This window comes from Natrix helvetica, assembly GCF_964273705.1.
Source record: "Natrix helvetica genome assembly, chromosome: 3".
Classification (NCBI taxonomy): domain Eukaryota; kingdom Metazoa; phylum Chordata; class Lepidosauria; order Squamata; family Natricidae; genus Natrix; species Natrix helvetica.
Window position 1 is genome coordinate 127627543 of NC_138549.1, and position 22029 is coordinate 127649571.

A 22029-nucleotide genomic window follows, 5' to 3' on the forward strand; every position below is an offset into this window, starting at 1 on the left:
ATTATATGCTGAAGAAAGTTTTTCATGTTTATTTGGTGACCATGAAATTGGCTGACTTTACATGCAGTTCTATCAACTTTTCCCTGTACCTTGCTGATAAACTAGAGTGAACATCCAACTTTATACAAAGCCACTGTCACTGTTTACATTCAAATGTGACAATTTATTGTCTCCATTTCACTCTACCTCCATATTTCATACTAGACCATAATATCATTTGCCTATGGTACAGTATGGGAATCAGCTAACTTTTGGGATGGCATTGCTCTTCTGATGAAGTCGTCTATTAACCATAAAAGAAAGAAAAATGCAGACCTTTTCTGACACAGGTATATAAAGTTAGAAAAGTCAGGGATGAATTTTGGGGATGTCATAATCATTACATAGACAACTCTCAACATTGTATATAAATGCTTTCATCTAATATATCATTTTTGGTGTAATTTGCTTTTTTTGACTCACAAAACCATAAATAAATATGAGCATATCCCATTATAGCTTATCACGATGTGAGAATTTTCAGTATAGTGATTTGATCACCTGTGTTATTGTTTTGAGCATAATTTGAGGGAAAGCAGCCATTTATTTAAATAAAATGTATGTGGGTTGCCCAACTAACAAGTGATCTTGGACAGCAAATAAAATTAAATTAGACTGTATTGGCATTTCTCTGATTTTTAAGAACTGCTTTGATAACATTGTGAGATAATAATTCTATATAAATAAAAATGTAATGTTTTTCCTGTACACCGCTTGGAGAGTCCAAGCAATGGGTTAATTCAGTCTGCTTGCCCTTAGGACTGAGGAACTATTTTTCCTTAAGCCACACCTCCTCCTGGTGTGCTCAGTCCCCCAGAATTCTTCCTCAGTCAGCCAGTTTGGACGTAATTAGTTAGAGCTCTGAGCTAAATTAATCCTTTTTTTGGCTTGGACTCTCTATTTGCGTTTTAATTCTATTTTCCTAACATTCCCCAACCTTGTGAGACGTTTCTCTCTTCATTGCTGCGACTTCTCTCCAGTAGAAATTGTATTTGAAGGCCAGGAGGTAAGCTGGAAGGTGGTGGGGGGTGCCCCTCAGCCGATCCTCATGGGACGGCTTCGGAGGCCTGCCGCTTGTCGTTAAAACGGCGCGGCTGCAGCGGCGAGGTTCCTGTGTTCCCAGGCCCCCCCCCCCCCCGTTTGTTGTTTTAAACGATGTATTTTTCGTTCCCGGCCTGCTAGAGGACCTCGGCCGCAGGGAGGAGTGGGCGATCGTCGCCATTCAAGGCGCGTTCGCTCCTCGCTCTCCCTTAGCCCCACGCTGTTGCGGCGGCCATTTTAGGCGCGAAAATAGCGCGCCCAGCCATGGCCGCCATTTTGCATCAGCCTCGTTATCAGGAGACCGCTGGAGGTGGCAGGGCCTAGCAAGGGTTTCTCGGGCTAGGATCGCCACCTTCGTTTTTTTGTCTATTTTTGCGAGCGGTGCTGGTTCCTGTGCCATTCCAACGGTCATCATACCGGCTCAGGGAGGAGGCCTAAGTAAGCGCAGGCCAAAGCCTTTTGATAGTCATTCTCCTCCCTGCTTCTCCTGCGGAGCCTTGCACCTCGGTGCAGGCTCCAATCCTACCCCTGGGCCTCCGACTGGTATTAAGCATGGGATGATTTCTTATGTATTGATTCAATTACTGTGCATATGGCAATTTTAACGAATCTTTCGTTTTGTTTCCCATTGCAGCAACCAGTCTATCTCTATCCTTCTGCCTTATCATAGCCTTGCTCCATCTTGTGTGGTCATTGACTATGGATCTGCCCAGTCCCCCCGATTCCCAAGATACTAGGCCGAGCCTCTCGCAGGCCCCTAGCAAGGGTTCCTCCTCATCGGGGAGTGGGGGCGCGGGCAAGAGTGGTGGGGGTAGCTCTGGGAAACAGCGTTCCAGGACCCCTTCTGTGGCTGAGGCCAAGGATGCTGAAAGGCGCCAGCGGGCCCTTGACAAGCAATTTGAGAAGGCCAGACGCCAGGCAGACAGGGAGCAGTCCCTCTCAGGAATCCCTCCCTCCCGGGAAGATCTCCAGATGGTCCTCGCCGAGGAGGTGGAGTCCCAGGACCTATCCCCAAATAGGTCATTTGCAGAGCCGGCTTTCCCGGCGCCCTCTTGGGCCTGTGAGCAGGCCCCTCCCCCTGGGGATGCTAGCATAGACGATATGCAGGGTGTGGCTCCCCCCCCCCCTAGAGGAGGGCTTGGATCCTGATTCTGACTCTGAGGAGTTATCGCCCCGCATGCAGGAACTAATGGCCCGTGCCATTGCCAAGGGCATCACGGAGGCCATGAAATTTAAAAGTCCCACTGCAGTGGCCCCTAAGGGTCCCAAACCCAATCAGGCAGCTCCCCCTCCAAGCAAGCGTGCTCGCCATCCTTCCCTGGAATCCTCGGTGGTCAGCGAGGCCTCTGCCATTGAGGACCCTGACCCGGAGGTGCTAGGTCTCTCAGACGACGAGGACCTCCCCCCTGAAGCGCCCGCCTTTGCGGGTTTGTTCAAGCCCAGCCTTTTCAAGTCTGTCCTTCACAAGGTCAAGGCTGCCACCAGGGTGGGGATCAAGCCCAAACCGACCGCGCCGGCGGCAGATGCCACTCCGGCTAATCCCAATGCGGTCATGTTTGATGTCCCAGCGCCCCAGCAAGAGCTGGTTCCGGTCCCGGGGCTGTTTCTCGACCTAATCCAGCGCCAGTGGGCTCAGCCAGCCACGCAGTCCTCTCCCAGTGGGGTAGATAGGAAGCTTTATACTATGGAGCCAGTGCTGGAGGACCTTCTGGCCCTGCCCACTGTCGACCCGCCCATCGCTGCGCTCACCTCCAACTCCTCCCTACCGGCCGACCTCCTGGAAGGCCTTAAGGCGGAGGACAAGAAGGCGGAAAAGGCGTGCCACAAAACCCACCTGGCGGCTGCCTGGGCCATCAGGGCCTCTTCATCCGCCTCCTTTTTTAATAGGGCCTCTGTGATCTGGCTGCGCGAGCTCCTAACCAAGCTCCCGGCGGGAGACGTCCGCCTCCACCAGGACGTGTCAAAAATAATCGCGGCCTCCCAGTATGCCGCTGATGCATCCCTTAATGCCACAAAATTTGCCTCCAGGGCGCTCGGCTCCAATATAACTTCTCGTCGGCTGATCTGGCTCCGACATTGGCAAGCGGACCAGAAAAACAAGTGGAAACTGGCTTCCGCCCCCTTTAAGGGTTCCAAATTATTTGGCGAGTCCCTGGATCCTCTCCTCATCGAGTCCAAGGACAAGAGGAAGATCCTACCTTCTCTAAACAAAAAGCAGGAACGTAAGGCCGCTCCCTATTCTAGGAGGCAGTCCTTTCGTGCCTCCGAGCCTTCCACCTCTGCCTCTTCCTTCTCTCCCTCCAATAGGTCCTTCGGCCAGCAGGGCGACAGATCCCAGGACAGGGCGCCCTTTCGGGACAGAGGCAGGCAGCAGTTCGGCTTCCGCAAGTATAACCGCGGTGGGGCCTCCAACAGGCCGTTCCGTAAGTCAAAGTGACTGCCCGGGCTTGGCGCCCATCGGGGGTCGCCTCCAGCTGTTTGCCTCCCATTGGGCCCAGAACACCGAGGATGCTTGGGTTCTGCAGACAGTCAGGGAAGGCCTCTCCCTGGAGTTCCTGTCCCTCCCCCCCCCCCCGGACCTTCATCCGGTGCCCTGTCCCATCCTGCCCCCAAAAGAGGGAGCGTATGGACCAGGAAGTCAGACATCTCCTAGACATCAGGGCCGTGGAACCAGTTCCCCAGGGCGAAGAGGGGAGGGGGTTTTACTCCATCCTCTTCCTGGTGCCAAAGAACTCGGGGGGGTGGAGAGCCATCTTGGACCTCAAAAACCTCAACAGGCATATCGCCTACCGGAGGTTCAAGATGCAGTCTCTGCAGACCATCCTGGCGGGGATTCGACAGGGAGATCTACTCACATCTATAGATCTCAAAGAGGCATACCTCCACATCCCCATTCGTCCTCAGCACAGGAAGTTCCTGCGCTTCTATTATGCGGGTCGCCACTTCCAGTACAAAGCTCTTCCATTCGGCCTCTCGTCCGCTCCTCGGACGTTTACCAAAGTGCTGGCGGTAGTGGCGGCCCAGCTAAGACGCAGACCCATAAGGCTCCAGTGCTACCTGGACGACATCCTTATCCAGTCGTCGTCCAGGCAACAGGCCCTACGGGATCTCCAAACCACTATGAGATCCCTCAGAAATCACGGCTTCACTCTAAACATAGAGAAGAGCCATCTCACTCCAACAAACAGACTTGTGCACCTGGGGGCGGTGATAGATACCAACTTGTGCAGGGTTTTCCTCTCCCGAGACAGGTTGGCCGGTCTAAGGTCCATGACCCACAAGGTGTTGAGCTTGAGGCAGGCTCCAGTGGTCCTCCTGTCGCAGCTGCTGGGAAAAATGATCTCCTGCATTTCCATCGTGCCGTGGGCCCGCCTGCATTCCAGGGCTCTTCAGTGGCGGCGGCTGCCGCACCAGAGGGCATCCAGGAGCAACTTTACCAGGCCGATTCGAGTTACGCCGGACGTAAAGAGGTCTCTCCGCTGGTGGGTGTCTCCGGCCATCCTCAAGGGCCACCTATTCAAGGAGCCCGAGAGGTTAATCATCACCACAGACGCCAGCCTCTCCGGCTGGGGAGCCCACATGGGGTCCCTGGTTGTTCAGGGCAAGTGGTCCCAAGTGGAAACCAGCTACAGCATCAACCTGCTGGAACTGAGAGCTGCTCGCCTGGCCCTGCGCCATTTCAGCCGGTCCATCCATCGTCAACATGTGCTTCTGATGACGGACAATGTGGCCACCAAGGCCCACATCAACCGCCAGGGCGGCACCAGATCCAGAGCACTGATGAGAGAGGCGGAGTCCCTGGGCCGCTGGGCGGAGCGCCATCTGGAATCCCTTCGCTCCGACCATATCTCCGGAGTGGACAACACACAGGCAGACTGGCTGAGCAGGACGACCATAGATCCTGCGGAGTGGAAACTGGACCCTCACCTGTTCCACCAGATGTCCGACAGATTCGGGACTCCGGCTGTAGACCTGTTTGCGTCCAGGGACAACAAGCAGCTCGACCGCTTCTACTCCCGGTTCTTCACCCCGGGGGCGGAGGGGACAGACGCACTGCGTTGCAAGTGGCCCCGCGAGCTACTGTATGCCTTCCCTCCCCTGCCTCTCCTTCCTCAATTCATCTCCAAAGTCATCGCAGAGGGAGCAGAGGTCCTCCTCGTGGCCCCGCATTGGCCCCGCAGGTCGTGGTTCGCCGACCTTGTCCACCTGTCGGTGTCTCCTCCGTGGCGCATTCCTCCGGAACAGATCTCCCTCAGCCAGGGGGCCGTGATTCATCCAGAGCCCCAGTGGCTCCAGTTGGCCGTCTGGCACTTGAGGGGGACCAACTAAAAGGCCAAGGCCTGTCGGAGGAGGTAGTGAACACCATTCAGGCGGCGAGATGCCCTTCAACCACCAGGATTTATGATGCATCCTGGGCCGCCTTCGCCAAGTGGTGTGAGGAGCTGCTCATCGAGCCGACGACCGCGCCTGTTTCCAGAGTGCTTGACTTCCTTCAAGCGGGACTCAACAAGGGCCTGGCCCCGAACACCCTTCGACGCCAAGTGGCGGCTTTGTCTACCGTCTGGTCGGGCGACCACCTTTTGCCTCTCAGCAAAATCCCGAAGGTGCGCCTTTTCCTCAAGGGCGCCTCTAACCTTCGCCCTCCCACCGTTCATCGCTACCCCACTTGGCAGCTGTCCGTGGTCCTGCGGGCCCTCTCTGGCCCTCCATTCGAGCCTCTACGCACTACTTCTCTTCGATTCCTGACGCTGAAGACGGCCTTCTTGATTGCCATCACGTCAGCTCGCTGGATTTCGGAGCTGGCGGCTCTTTCTGTTCGCCAGGATCTGTGCGTCATCCACCCTGACAGGGTCATTTTGAGGCTGGACCCGACCTTTACCCCCAAAGTAAACTCATGGTTCCATAGAGCGCAAGACATTGTGTTGCCAAATTTTTGTCCTCATCCGTCGCATCCCAGAGAGCGATCCTGGCACAATCTTGATGTCAGGAGGGCCCTGAAGGTCTACATCGCTCATACTGCGGAATTCAGGAAGTCAGAGGCTCTTTTCCTCTCCTTCCAGCCCGGTTCCCTAGGGAAGAAGGTCTCTTCCTCCACAATTGGCAGGTGGCTTCGTGCTTGCATTGCGACTGCCTATGAAAGTCAATCCAAGGCCGTTCCGCGCGGCATCACTGCACACTCCACACGAAGTGCTGCTACCTCAGCGGCCTGGGCCACCCAGGCCTCGATCCTGGACATCTGCAGGGCCGCTACGTGGTCCTCTCCTTCTCCATTTGTGCGACACTATAAATTGGACATTTTCGCCTCGGCTGAGGCGTCCTTCGGCAGGCGTGTGCTCCAGGCGGTTGTGTCAGAGACCGAATCCCGGGAGCCTTTTTCTGCCCGCCCAGATGGACAGTAACTTGGGTATGTCCCATTGCTTGGACTCTCCAAGCGGTGTACAGGAAAATGACCATTGGCTTACCTGAAGGGTCCTTTTCTGTACACCGCGGGAGAGTCCAACCCACCCTGGCTCTCGAGGCCGGGATTCGGGTTCTTCGTGTCAACAGTACATCATCTTGGACGCTTCGCTCCATCCGCACGAACTGACTCCTTCTAAGAATTCTGGGGGATTGAGCACACCAGGAGGAGGTGTGGCTTAAGGAAAAATAGTTCCTCAGTCCTAAGGGCAAGCAGACTGAATTAACCCATTGCTTGGACTCTCCCGCGGTGTACAGAAAAGGACCCTTCAGGTAAGCCAATGGTCATTTTGTTCAAAATCTCGAATCTCCGAAAGTTCTTCACCGATTGCTTTGAAATTTTGACATGACGTTGCATTCGAATACACACATGTTTTTATATACGTATATTATATAGATGTCACACCTGTGACAGGTAAAAACATGTTTTTTTGTAAAAACATGCTTTTTTGAAAACCAGCGCCATCTGCTGGACGTAAAAGCAACACACGCTATACCATAGTGTTTATTTATTGAGTATAGTATATTCGAAACAGTTCGGCCTCTCTCCAGCTTCATCCCGACGGTCTCTTTATATGTGTGGCTGGGCTGCAGCTGCACCCCTTCCCCTTTCCGCCCCTCCCGCCAGGCCTTTGCTGTCTGCGGCGGGGCGGCGCCTGCCCCATCTCTCGGCTGCCTCCTCCCACTCTTAAGCTGGCCTCCCCCCACCCAGCCCAGTGGAGCTCCAGAGGAGGTGGAGGTGGAGCATCTCCTCAGCCCGGCTGGCTGAGCGGCTTCGCCAAGACGGCTCCAACGGGAGGGGCGGTGTCAGCCTGAGGTGCAGCGGGGCTGGGGCGGCCGCTGGTTGGCCCCTGAGGTGGCGGCAACGGCGTCTCTGGATGGGGCCGTGGCCAGCGGGGGCTGCCTCATGTCCGCATCGCCAGGGGCAGCTCCTTCCTCCTCCTGCTCCTCAGGGAACGCCGGCCGTCTCCTCTCATCGCCACCACTGAGGGAAGCCAGGTCGGGGGCAGTGCCCCCTCCTCTCCTCAGCTCAGCCAGGCCGAGGCCTGTGGGAGCATTCTCTGTGGCGGCTCTTGCAGGGGCCACCGTGGCTCACCTTCATGCGGGGGCCGCCTCTGCCGGGGGACTTGCACTTTCTCTTTTCTTTCTTTTCCATTTAACCAGACTGGGCCACAGCAACACGTACAGCTAGTATTCAATAAAAATACAGAGTAAGCCCTGTTATACGCAGCTGTTTCTATCCCTCAAGCAGTCAAAATATCAATCTCTTGGGGAAAACTCTTAATGTAGCCCTGACAAAAGCGATGTTTAAATACATTATTTCACTTATTTAAATTATTTCACCTATTCTTACAGCATTTGTTAGAGAACATACGTAGGAATTTTTTAAGGTGCAGGCGTACCTATTTAATATTTTAAAACATCATGTCCCATAAATGAAGTCACTTACTCAAGTAAAGCAATTTGAATTTCTCCACATTGCTTTTATACTGGTGTCTTAATTCATTTTATGCCAAGTTTCCCAAAATTATATATTTCCCCACAAGTGGGGAAAAGACAGGTTGATAATACTTTAAACAGCTGTGTGAAAATCAGCATAAAACCCAAAAGACAGCTGCAGAGATCACTATCAATCTGTTCAGCTGTCATTTAGAGCAGTTGACTTTGGCCCTAGATATTCTGAAAAGTTAAAATAAATTGAGAGGGATATGAAGAGTTTCTCCAGAATGTAGACCATGATAATTTTTCTCAGGCTGGTGCCCTTGTGATTTCTGCACGACCTTGAGAAATTTACATATGTTTTCTAGCATTTTCTTCACAGTTGTATGAACTGAATCTTGTTTTGTGTAATAGTGGCTTTAATTGGATACAACTTTAAATTGTCTATGAAAGTTGTGAGTTGAAAGTGGAAGTAACTGCTCCTAAATGTTAGCATTAAATTTATAGGGGAAATTAACATCCCCTTCTGTGTGATATGTGGAGTTCAGTTCTCAGACTTGCAATATTCTATTATCCTGTCCTGTCCTATCCTATCCTATCCTATCCTAAAAGTCTCCTTGCTTGAGCAGGGAGTTGAATTAGAAGACCTCCAAGGTTCCTTCCAACTCTTGTATTCTATACTTCTCAGCAATGGCCATGTTAGTTAAGGAATTCTGAGTGTTGAAATCCCAAGAAGGATATCCAGACTGAGGAAAGTTGGGTCAAGCTTGGGTTCTCTTAACAATGTTGTACACTAGAAATATCTGGCAGGCATAGGCAGCTCTCCTGCTTATAGTTTTAATAATGCTGTGTGGATTATTTAGTCACTCTTGCTGAAGTGGAATTGTTCTCACTTGCTGAAAGTGAGAAAATAAAACAGATTGGCCCTAGTGAAGTCTGGTGAAACTTGTGATTTATTGATACCTATGGGGATGACCCATTGTCTTTTTGTAGAATGCCTTTCTAGTAAATGGAGCAAAATAACAACAGTAGCAGCAGCAGAAATTGGGAGTGCCCGTTTTTCATAGCACATATCTGGTTCTCTATCTGTATAGTCATAAACTAATGCAGCATGGGGAAGATGGTTCGCAGCATATCATAGTAGTGATGTTCTCCATGACAGAGCTAAATATTGAAAATAGAAAGAAATATTCAATGTCAGAGTCACTTAGGATCTTCAGAGCTAAGGTGCATGTTTTACCTCTTTTTGTTTCAGTTTTCATTCTGTTTCCTGGTTTTTCAGCTTATTTTAGAGAGCATTCTTTTATGAGATTTATTTTCAGGCAGAATTTAGTACCAAAGACCACTATGTTTTCACTTGCAGGAAATTATTAAGTTGTAGAAATAATGGACAACATGGAAGATGCTTTAGAGAAAGAGATCAAAGGGATTTCATTTTCCTGATGTAATGTTTAATTTCTTTTTTTTTTTTCTTGCTTGCAGGCTTGTCTGGGAATCCAGCAGATCTAGAAAAAAGAAGACAAACATTTGGCCAGAATTTCATCCCACCCAAAAAGGCCAAAACCTTCCTGCAGTTAGTTTGGGAAGCATTGCAGGATGTCACGTTAATCATCTTGGAAATTGCAGCCATAATTTCTTTGGGTCTCTCTTTCTATCATCCTCCTGATGGCGACAATGAAAGTAAGTGAACTGCATTTTCTCAATAAGCATTAGCAAAGAGTTGGACAGATAGAGGTAACTCTGCTGTGATCCAGGAAGACTGTTGTTCATCCCTGAATAAGTTGAAAAAGCAAAAACATGTTCAACTAGTTCACTATTTCTGTCAAATTATTAGAACAGGTTGCTCAATGACTTCAGTGCTTGAAATTGCATACGCTATGAGAAAAGATTGGGAGGCAGAGAAGGTCAAGTCTAAGGAATGCCAGATCAATCTCTCATATAGCTTAAAAATGGGGTCCAGGCCAGCTGAAATATGTCTCTTCTTTATCCCGAGGGCTTGCTGCTTCTGAATGGATGATTCACCTTGTGACAATAAAGTAAATCACATTTCAGATCAACAATGTTTTTGAGCATGAAAGACTTGCCTGTTTCCTAGTATCTCTCTGAGAATATTGTGTGTGCTGAGTTTTCGTTAGCTGAATGGTTTAATATTCTTTAATTCTTTGTTCTTTCACTTTGATGACTATGAAATATAGATTTTGTCTCTTCCCGTGCTTCCCGCTCCCCAGTTATTTTTGTTTCTGGCAGTATCAAAGACTTTTTTTGTCCACTTTTAGCTGGGTGTACAATGCTGAATTCAGGGTGAGGGTAACATAACCCCTGATCCAAAACCATGCTCATTTGGCTGATTCGTCTCAAGCTTTACAAAGCCAAGAAATTGGATGCTAATAGGCATGTCCCATGATTAGAAGTATTAGAAGATGGGAGATTTTAACTACCCTGACATCAACTGGGAAACAAACTCTGCACCAAGTGGAAGATCCAACAGGTTCCTAACAAACCTAGCAGACAACTTTGTTTTCCAAAAAGTAGAGAAGGAAACAAGGGGATCAGCCATACTGGACTTAATTCTCACTAACAGAGAGGAAATGATAGAAGGTGTTGAAGTCATAGGAACCCTGGGGGCAAGTGACCATGCAATATTGGAATTCAACATTATCCAAACACAAGTAGTAGAACAAAGTCAAACTAGAGTCTTGGACTTTAAGAAAGCTAATTTCAATAAACTTAGAGAGAGCTTGGGAAAAATTCCATGGATGAGAATCCTCGAGGGGAAAACAACTCAAGAAGCTTGGGAAATTTTGAAAAATGAGATTAGAAAAGCCCAGTCTAACACAATACCAATGAAGAAGAAAAACAACAGCTCCCAAAAGAAACCAGCATGGCTGCATAAACAACTATCTGACAAACTGAAAGACAAAAAAAGTAAGTATAAAAAGTGGAAGGAGGGGGACATAACTAAGGCAGAATATCAGCAAATAGCCCGAGCCTGTAAAGATGAAGTGAGGAAAGCTAAGGCTCACAATGAAGAAAGGCTTGCCACAAAAGTAAAAATTAACAAAAAAAGCTTCTTCCAACATGTTAAAAACAAGAAAAAAGTTAAGGAAACAATTGGTCCATTGCTAGGAGAAAGTGGCAAGAAGGTGACAAGCAACAGGGAGAAAGCAGAACTATTTAACTCATGTTTTGCATCTGTCTTTACACAAAGGGATAAAACAGTCCAACCTATCAAAAGCAGCACCACAAAATTAGGAACACAAATTGAAATAGGGAAGAAAATGGTAAGTGAGCACCTGTCTACCCTAGATGAGTTCAAATCACCAGGACCGGATGGATTACACCCCAGAGTTCTGAAGGAACTAGCAGACGAGATCTCAGAACCACTGAATTATATCTTTCAGAGATCCTGGAACACCGGGGAACTACCAGAGGACTGGAAAAGAGCTGATGTGGTTCCCATCTTCAAAAAAGGGAAAAAATTAGATCCAGGAAACTACAGACCTATCAGCCTAACCTCAATACCAGGAAAGATTCTGGAAAAAATAATCAAGCAACGAATTTGCGAACACCTAGAAGCAAACAAAGTAATAGCCAAAAGCCAACATGGATTTGTCAAAAACAGATCATGCCAGACTAATCTTATTGCATTCTTTGATAATGTGACAAAATTAGTGGACCAGAGGAATGCCGTTGATATAGTTTACTTGGACTTCAGTAAGGCTTTTGATAAGGTAGACCATAACCTACTACTAGATAAAGTAGAAGAATGTGGGTTAGACAGCATCACCACCAGATGGATTGGTAACTGGCTGACCAACCGCACTCAACGTGTAGTTCTCAATGGAACTGCATCTACATGGAGGGAAGTATGCAGTGGAGTACCCCAAGGCTCTGTTTTAGGCCCAGTACTCTTCAACATCTTCATCAATGATTTGGATGAGGGAATAAATGGGGAACTCATCAAATTTGCAGATGATACCAAGCTGGCAGGAATAGCCAACACTCCAGAAGATAGGCTTAAGATACAGAAGGATCTTGACAAACTCGAACATTGGGCACTATCTAATAAAATGAAATTCAATGGTGAAAAGAGTAAGGTTCTACATTTAGGCAACAAAAACGGAATGCACAGGTACAGTATAGGTGATACCTTACTCAGTAGTAGTAACTGTGAAAGGGATCTTGGAGTCCTAGTGGACAACCATTTAAATATGAGCCAGCAGTGTGCAGCAGCTGCCAAAAAAGCCAACACAGTTCTAGGCTGCATCAACAGAGGGATAGAATCAAGATCACGTGAAGTGTTAATACCACTTTATAATGCCTTGGTAAGGCCACACTTGGAATACTGCATTCAGTTCTGGTCGCCACGATGTAAAAAAGATGTGGAGACTCTAGAAAGAGTGCAGAGAAGAGCAACAAAGATGATTAGGGGACTGGAGACTAAAACATATGAAGAACGGTTGCAGGAACTGGGTATGTTTAGCTTAAGAGAAAGAAGGACTAGGGGAGACATGATAGCATTATTCCAATATCTCAGAGGTTGCCACAAAGAAGAGGGAGTCAAACTATTCTCCAAAGCACCTGAGGGTAGAACAAGAAGCAATGGGTGGAAACTAATCAAGGAGAGAAGCAACTTAGAACTGAGGAGAAATTTCCTGACAGTGAGAACAATTAATCAGTAGAACAGCTTGCCTCCAGAAGTTGTGAATGCCCCAACACTGGAAGTCTTTAAGAAGATGTTGGATAGCTATTTGTCTGAAACGGTATAGGGTTTCCTGCCTAGGCAGGGGGTTGGACTAGAAGACCTCCAAGGTCCCTTCCAACTCTACTATTGTATTGTATTGTATTGTAAGATGTATAAAAGCAAGATATTCTATGTCAGGGGTGTCCAAACTTGGGAACTTTAAGACTTGTGGACTTCAACTCCCAGAATTCCCCAGCCAGCCTGTTCTATGTCATTCTGACCCTACTTGATTCTATAAAGGAAATTCATGGTTTCTATGATGAGGCTTCCCTCTCTTACCTTTGATGGCTTAGCCAACATGGATAAGCCTTAACTCAAGTCTTAAATTAACAATTGTTTTTGAGGAAGAGGAAGATTATTAATATTCATCTGAAAAATTCATGTTCTTGCAGAGAATATAACTTTTCTGGTGTTTGAAAAGAAAAATTATCATTAACATCATCCATCATTACCAATGTATCTTAATAGGCTTCCCTTCTTAGGTTTTACGATGATAGTAATGATTTCTTTCATGGTGAATGCTTTCAGATTTGTTTGAAATTTGTGTTTCTTATTCAATTGCTGGTATTCCAGTAACTATATTTGGTTATCACAGTGAATCGAAAGAACATGGAAAAAATATATATTCGTAATTGAAATAAGCAAAATTCAAATAGGGACCAAAGTTTTGAAATATCTAGAAGCTTCTTTATAATAAAAAGGAAAGATCCTGGGTTGTTTATTTAAACTTCCTTCTCTGTGTTTATAATGAAAGTTTTGAACTGCAAATGGAGACTGCAATTATATTCTGATTACCCATTAAAAGAAATAAAACTTACATAATCTAGTTCTACTGTAGGCTGTTTCTGATTCATTTGCTTATAAGCATCCTGGCACTGGAATACAGCATGGAGGTCTTTGCCAGTAAGTTTTCAATTGCTACTCAGAATTTTATAAAAGAAATGAAGAGTTGCCTTCCTTTGCAAGTCTGAATAAAGTACATTTGTTGGCATATTACCTACGTTACTAACATTTGATTGAAATAGATCATATACTTGTCTAAAAATGGCTTAAAAAGTTGACTCACCCAAGCAGTGTTTGTGTCAGTTTGAAATAAGGTTAAATTGTAGAGTGCATAAAATCATAAATGCCAAGTTTATAATAATTTCATTTTCATAAGGAATAAAAATGTAAGACATTTTAGCTTTTTTATGGTTTTTGGAAACCACCTTAACTAAAGTTATATTGATGCACCCATTAAAAGGCATAAAACAAGCCAAGTCCCAGGAAGTAAATAATGCCATTTTGTTAATTAAAAAGTAAGACAATATTATTTGCAATGATTTAGGGTTTCATTTTTGAGTTTATATTGTGCAGTGTTTCAAACCTTAATAAAATAGCAGACTATATTTCAGTGCTGATCTACTGAAAAAGAGTATTTCAATATTATGTCATGCAAAGTCATAAAGCAGGAAGATAGACTTTTGGCTAGTGACTATTGATCATACAGTTGAAAATTCTATGATCATGTTGATATTCAAATAATCACCTGGATTTAGGTAAGGATCAATGGTAAGATATGACACTGTAATAGGCATAAAGAGGAAACTACATAAGAGGTTACAAAACAATTCTCTAAGTCATGTAATTTTCAAACTTGGCAACTTTTGGATGTGTGGACTTGAATTCCCAGAATTCTGGCTGCGGAATTCTGGGAATTGAGGTCCACATATTTTAAAGTTTCCAAGTCTGAAAAACATTGCTCTAAGTCTAAGCCATTCACCAAAGAATCAAAGGGGAACATTTGCTCCTTGATTGTGTCAGTATTGCTGCTATGAATTGATGGTTGAAACTAAAAAGTATTTCATGGTATATCATGAAAACTAAAGAAGGACAACTGAAGGAAATGCTTTGCCCAGTCTAGTGATTTTTAAGATATCCAGAAGCACCTTGCTTTGAGAAGATCAGATCCCTTATTATTTTATCAACTTTTAACTAGGGGTTTTTTAAAAACTAAAACTGGCTAATGCTTCTTGGAGAAGACATCTCTGTGGCTAATTTTGACATGGTGAAAAACCCAGCAATTTTTTTTGCTGTCACTGAAATTTGTTTGTTTCAGTTGCCTATGGAAATGTATATTGGAAGTTCTAGTTTCACTACTGTAACCCAATTCCGCCACCAACCCATCTTTTATAAAAGGTGATGATGGATATAAATCCTTGGAGCTGTAAACTGAGCATTAGCCTAAACAGAAAAGTAAGGAGCTCTGTCTAAATAGAGCTCTAATAATGCACTTGTGCTTGGTAACTATCATTGTTCCTTGCTATAAGGCTTGTTCAGTATTACAATTCATTCTGCACTAGGCTTTTTTTCCTGCCTAGGATAGCCTTCCCCACGCTTACACCACCCCAATGCATTCAGATTACAATTCATAGAATCCTCAACATTGTCAAAGAGTGGAAATTACAGGTTTTGGAGTTTCTGAATATCTACAGGATGCCAAGTTTTGGAAGGTTGTTCTAAGGCACATATCCTGAAAACTATTTCTGCACAAGAAAACAGACACTTGAAATGAAAGCAATTAACTTTTTATTTACATAGATTCAGTAGATAATTAAATTAATTAGTGTTCTTACTATAGCCATTGTATTAGAAACGCACAGAATAAATTACAAGAGTTTGTATTTGAGATAATGTAATACCATCATTATCAAAGGCAGAAGCAAACGTTTTGTACATACAAAGTTAGATAGGCAAAAATTTGGTCACTAGGTTATTAATATAAATATGTTAGCTGTGTTTTTTCATCATTTCAGAAGTATAACTTATTTTAAAATATTCCATTTCCCATTCTAAGTTTGCAATGTTTATTTTGATAATATGGATGAGGCACCTTAATTTAACATTACTGAGGGGCCATTTTCTTACTCACTGATCACTTAAGATGAGGTAAATTGTGTAAATTTGCTTGATTAATTTAGCCCATTATCTTGTGATTAGAAATGATTGAGCTGAAAGTTTGATATAGTAGAAAAGTCAAGGTTTAAAAGAAGAGCAATTTGTCAGTTTCTGTTTCTCTCGGACATAGAACTGTCACAGTTAGCAGTCTCACTCCAAAAAGGTATTCTTGTATCCTGTTTTTTTTTTTTAAAAAAAAAAGATCTATTCTAGTAGTCCCAAAGGTGCTTTTTAACGAGGCAACTGGACTTTGTGTATGAGAAGCAAAACATTTTTAAAAAAAAACCAGAAAGTCCAGTTGCCTCTTGAAAAAGCACCTTTGGGACAACCATGACTTGGATGACTGAGTATCTCCATAGACAGCTATGCTAGCAGCTTTTACAACTATGCTATAGCCTTTACAGTTCTGTGGAATAGTTGTATTTTATATAGAATTGGCTTTTTATGAAGTCACCTGATAACTCATTTCATGGAACTGTCCCCTGTATTAACAGAATCTGTGGGAGCAATTCTGGATCTGGCTAGCTGCATTTATGTTTCATGAAATCTGAATACATTCAATTTTGCAAATTATCTTTCCCCCACCCCCACCCCCACCCTATTGGAAGAAAAAGGTTGTGGTATTAGTCCTCCACCAGCAGACTGCTAGGCAATTGTCCTTGTCTGTAGTTTTATTTGGTTTTGCTTCTCTTTTCTCAGGAACCATTCTTTTTTCTCTTCTCTTCATGGAGTTGAATAATATGCACAACGGTGACTTTGATTAGCCGCTTTTCTTTTGTTAGCTCCCACTTCTCATTTAGGAGTTTCTGATTTTTCTCCTTGCCTTTTTCTGTTGTGGTGCACTGGTTACTTCAGCAACGTGCAGTGATTCCGAAATCTGTTTCCAGAGCTCAGTATTCTATACTTATGCTAAATAGCCCTTTGCATTGTGCATTACTTTGCTCTCATTACTTTAAATTTCATTTGACATTTTGCTGCTGCCATTTAGGTTTTTTTTTTTTTTTTTAAAAAAAGACCAAACCTGTTCAAACTTAGACTGTTATGTTAATGTTTCCAATATTTCTGCTTGGAACTTGAGAACTGCATTTCTTTTGCCAATTTTATTTAATAAATTGTGGCATGCCCTGCTGAATGCATTTTTTAATTGGAATAGCAGATCATTTTATCTATAAAAAATCTGAATGGAAAAACAGGTGACAAATTAGGCACTTAGCTGTTTGCTCTCACTTTACACTGCTGTAACTCATGGAAAGCAAGAGTTAATTTATATTCTATTCATCTTCTTAAAATGCTATAAGTCTGACTTGTTTACATACTCAGATTTGTTTGTATGTTTATAAATATTATCAACATATGAAATGGTTTCGGGATACCCTTATCCCCCAGACAAATACCAGCATTCCCTAGGCCATCCTATCTTATCACAAATAGAATATTTTTGTTTGATGTGCCAAGCTGTAGTAACTGCCAATGTGTTGCAATTTTCAATTGGTTCTTCTGATTGGCTGATTATGTGCCATTAGATTGATGACAGTTCTTAATGATCACATAGGAAGACCTTCAGAATGATCTGTCATCAATTGAGACCTTCAGAACTTCCAGTGGTACACCAATTGAGTCCATCCACCTTACTGCTGGCCTTCTTCTCTTCCTTTGATTTGTATTTCTCTCATTTGATTTGTACTCCTTTCACTGAAGGATTTGGATACATTTCTTTTTCTTGGAATTATTTATTTCAGGTAACTTGGCCCTCTCAAAAAAGATAATTTGGCTCTTTATCTTCCGTGTGGCTTTATTAAAAAAAATTGTCTGTAAAGTCATTCTATAAATAGAGTGTGTTAATTCTCTCTAAATCACTTCAGTTTTCACTATTTTTTAAAATTGAAGTAACTCATTGTCTTCCAGCTGCACAAAGATTTCTACAATCTTAAATACATAAACAGAGACAGAAATTAAATATTGTAGATTATTTTACTTGATTTTTGTTTGAATATAATTACTATTGAGTCATATATATAACAGTAATCTCTCAGCCCAAGGAACTTAAACCCTTCCAAAATCAAGCAGGTATGCTTAAAATTTAAACATGCCTTGAATTAATTCTGAAAGTATAACTATATTAGGTAGCAGCAATTAAAAAAAACAGAAACAAAGCAAATTCCTTGGCATGAGGGAAAGGAAATTCTTATCTGTGATAGCTCTGTTATAAGACTTTAAGAAACAAATAAACTACAATAATTCCAGATTGATTCTAGCCATCATTCCTATACTTAAATTTCTCATGTGGAAAAAGGTGGTGTGCTTCATTTTCTCTGCATTTTAAAATATTTGATATACCTAATTTATTGCTAGAGAAGCAATAGAATTTTTTTTTAGAATAATTCCTCAGCACATTCCTTCCATAAAAGCCAGTATTATAAGTATTTGTGTGTGTGTGTGTGTGTGTGTGTGTGTGTGTGTGTGTAAATTTTTGGCTATCCATGGTTGTTAGATTGGAACACGCACACCACAAAGAAAAGGGCCACCACTGATGTATTTTCAAGATGCTACAAATACAGGAGAGCCTCACAGTGGCAGACTCAGATAGTAGTTTTTTTAGATGCCTGGGAAAACAAAAGGTTGGTAATGTTTGTGGGAGAGCAAGTAGTTCTTTAATGCCCTGTTTTGTTGTCCACTAAGTTCTATAAAGCTTAAAATAGTCTGAAAATTGTATTAAAATATTCCAGATGGTGGCAAAACAAACCAGCTTATGCTACCTAACTTTAGAGCTAAGTAAGAGGCTTTCTCTTTCTTTCAGTGTAATTTTTAAAAACCTTCCTTATACTTGCTCACTGCAACACTAGATTCTTCCAGTTGTGCCTTTTTGGATCAAAGAACTTATGACAATGATATGACTTCGAGGGTCATTCTGTTTTGCTTATTTCAGGACACCTTAAATTGAACTCAGAAGGCCCACTGCTAACCAAGACATCTTACATAGTAATGATGTTACATGAGAATACAGAGGTCTTCAACTGCTCTGGACCGGAGCCACCTTCTTCCATGTAGGACCATATTACTGGCCTACCTAGCCTTTGTGTGTGTGTTTTTTAGGAAATATCCTTCCTTATCATGCTACATAGAACCATTCGCCATTGAGATGCCTACTGTATGAAATTATCAAATAGATTCACAATGTGGACAAGAATTAAAAGCCTGGTTTGTTCGGGTGTATGCACTTCATTATTAATGACCCTATTTTTATACAGTACATCATGGTTTTGAATTGTAATTATATTTATTGTATTGTATTGCTGGAATTTTTTTTGAATGATTTAATTTGATAATTGCTTTGGGCGTAATTCTAAAAAAACAACCATTTCAGAGCGAGACTATCTATGGAATGCAACAGTTTGACATTATGTTTCTTAGATATCTCTGAAGGTGTTATTAATATACTTCATTTTTGATTCTTCATCAATGCCTGTTATTTCAATGAATTAATTCTCCTTTAATCATGAAGCTGATAATAGATTGATGGGTTGTTATTCTCCAATCACTGTGGCAGTAAAGCTAAGAATATAATTTTACGATTCATTATCGTATCAGTAGTTGAAGCCTATTGTGCCCAGTTAAGTTTGTTCACAGATAAATATGTATCTCTGGAATCTTTACAAAAGAATGTATATTCTTTTTTTCATTTTGGGTTTTGGATGCAATACACTAGTAAACAAAAATGTTGCCTTCTTTGTATTTAATATTGTCTGTAGAATTCATTATGGAATCTAACAAGTATGAGACTAAAATACTGATTCTGTGATTATCCAAGTAGCAAATGGCAGTGGGTCTTACACAGTATTATTTCAATTTAGTATTATTTTAAACCATTCTTTTCCCCCTTTATCTCTTGGAAGTGTGTGGACAAGCAAAGGGCAGTGCAGAAGATGAAGGCGAGGCTCAGGCTGGCTGGATTGAGGGAGCAGCCATCCTCTTCTCAGTTATTATTGTGGTGTTGGTCACTGCCTTCAATGACTGGAGCAAAGAGAAACAATTCCGGGGTCTACAGAGTCGCATCGAGCAGGAGCAGAAGTTTACTGTCATCCGTAAGGGACAGGTGATCCAAATTCCTGTAGCTGAGATTGTGGTTGGGGACATTGCTCAAATCAAATATGGTGAGTAACTATAAATTTTCCAGAATATTTTTCTCACGTATTGAAATTATCACTGTGATTACAGTGTTATCACTGTGCAATTGAAACCAAAGAGACATACAAACATTTGGACATAGATGCTGCTTCTAGGTTTGTCAGTTATCATTCACAAGCCATGTGAACTATCTTTGCCACCCATGGAAATATCTCATTCTCATCCAAGCTCCTTGCGTCCTGCTGGGAGAAATATCATGATGAGAGGGATGATGCGGTACAACCTATGTGAGTCAAGATATCATGTACGTTGTCTACATTAAGAAATTGCTGTGCTCTTATTTTCTTTCCTTCTGCACTCCTATGCACAGAAAACCAGCTTCAGTCCTTATTTCCTCAATTTTCTGCTGCTGTCCAACACTGAGAAGATCAGCAATGTAGTTCATATGCCAGCTTGATAAAGTCACCATTATTCCAAGATGCACCATTCTGACCTTCCAGCATAATTCTCCTTCAGGAAATGTAAGATGTTTAGGACATGCAGTGCTTAACTGTCTGGAAGAGGAACATGGGTTCACCATCATGTTGTACCATGTACTATGATGACTCTTAGGAAAAAGCCGAGGAGCAAAAAAAAAAATTTTTTTTTTATAAAAGAAACATTTTTATTTTATTTTTTTAAAAAAATTGGTTCACATGAACAAAATTCAACCAGTTATATAATTCTCTTGTATCATCTCTTGTGAAAAAGAGATTGGTTAGTAGTGATATTGAAGAATTGGCATATAAGAAAGAATACCAACGAGAAAGAAGAAGTTTGCGCTTATAGTACTTGTTCGAATGAAACTTGCATGGGAAAAAATCAACATTGAATATGATTTTATTAATTACATGAATGATTGTATTACCCTCTTTCAAAGCCTTCGTAATATACTTGCTTATCTGAATTTCCCTTATTTGTTTGTGGAATTGCAATTATGACTCACGGCTGAAGGATGGATGAATTGTCCTCGATTCCTAATGGAATTCTTATATGCAAAGGGAATAATGCTTAGCAGGAACACAGCCTGTGGAAACTCAATTTATCTCTCTTTCTCGGTGCAATTGAAATTAAACTTTATTTTTTTCCAAAACAAACTACTTGATTTACAGGCAGGACATTTTTTTCCTATTATTGCCGAATTCAGCAAAATTGATGCTGTCTAAACCCATTGCATTTCCAGTAATGACTGTATGCCCATTTCTGTCATCAGTGAAGCTTTTAAAAAAAAGTTACAGAAGTTAAGTTGACTTTGGTTTGATGGATTTTTGAAGCTTTGATTTGGTGGAGAAAACTTTGACCTGTTGCTTTTCTGACATTTTCAGGAGACCTGTTGCCAGCAGATGGCATTTTGATCCAGGGAAATGATTTGAAAATTGATGAGAGCTCTCTGACTGGGGAATCTGACCAAGTGAAGAAATCTTTGGATAAAGACCCTATGCTGCTTTCTGGTAAGCCTCTAGGTTATAGGAAGTTGAACTTCATTTATAATTCAGCTCTCTGAGCCTTTTGGCATCTAGGTGCAAATGTACCCCTTATGCTAATAATTGCCCTTACAAAAATGGCAGTAGTTGTGTAGTAAACAAGCTGTTTTATTATTCTCTAGGACAGTGAGGGTGAACTTTTTTGGCACCCAGTACCCAAACCAGAACGCATGTGCAAGCGCGCATCCCGGAGTGCTGGAAACCCAAAGATCAGCTGGTTGGTGCACATGCATGCACTGGCCAGCTGGTCTTTGGGTTTCCGGCACACACATGTGCGCTGGCCAGCTGGTCTTTGGGTTTCTGGCAGACACATGTGCGCCGGCCAGGTGGTCTTCGCACGCGTTGGAGCACCAGGAACTCAAAAGACCAGCTGGCGCATGCTTGTTTTTTGGCCATTTATGGCCATTTTGGGGGCCGAAACCAGAAGAGCAGCTGGCAACAGCACACGTGCCCACAGAAAGGGCTCTATGTGCCACCTGTGGCACGTGTGCCAATAGATTTGCCATCACAGTTCTAGGATAAGCAGGTAATATTTGGGAAATATTCAACATTTATTTTGTTCTTTATAGGGATCTTTGAACCACCTCATACACAAGCTTCATTTAGCTTTTTGAATATGAAGCTGTAGAATACTTGATTCTCTGTAGCATCACTCACCTTCTACTTCTCCTTGGAGAAGTAGCACAACAAAATTCAAGAATGCTTTAGTAAAAGAATTAGTCT

The 22029-nt window shown here is 43.1% G+C and overlaps 1 protein-coding gene across 8 annotated transcripts in view; it reads left to right on the forward strand.

Moving 5' to 3' along the window:
- The window catches only part of ATP2B4 (ATPase plasma membrane Ca2+ transporting 4), a 180175-nt gene that overhangs the window by 104205 nt on the left and 53941 nt on the right, over nt 1-22029 (forward strand). For all 8 annotated transcript variants that reach the window (XM_081948026.1, XM_081948030.1, XM_081948023.1 and 5 more), the window contains exons 3-5: nt 9460-9657; nt 19552-19809; nt 21148-21273. In XM_081948026.1, the coding sequence (XP_081804152.1) occupies nt 9460-9657; nt 19552-19809; nt 21148-21273 (582 nt within the window). The remainder of the gene's footprint in view (nt 1-9459; nt 9658-19551; nt 19810-21147; nt 21274-22029) is intronic.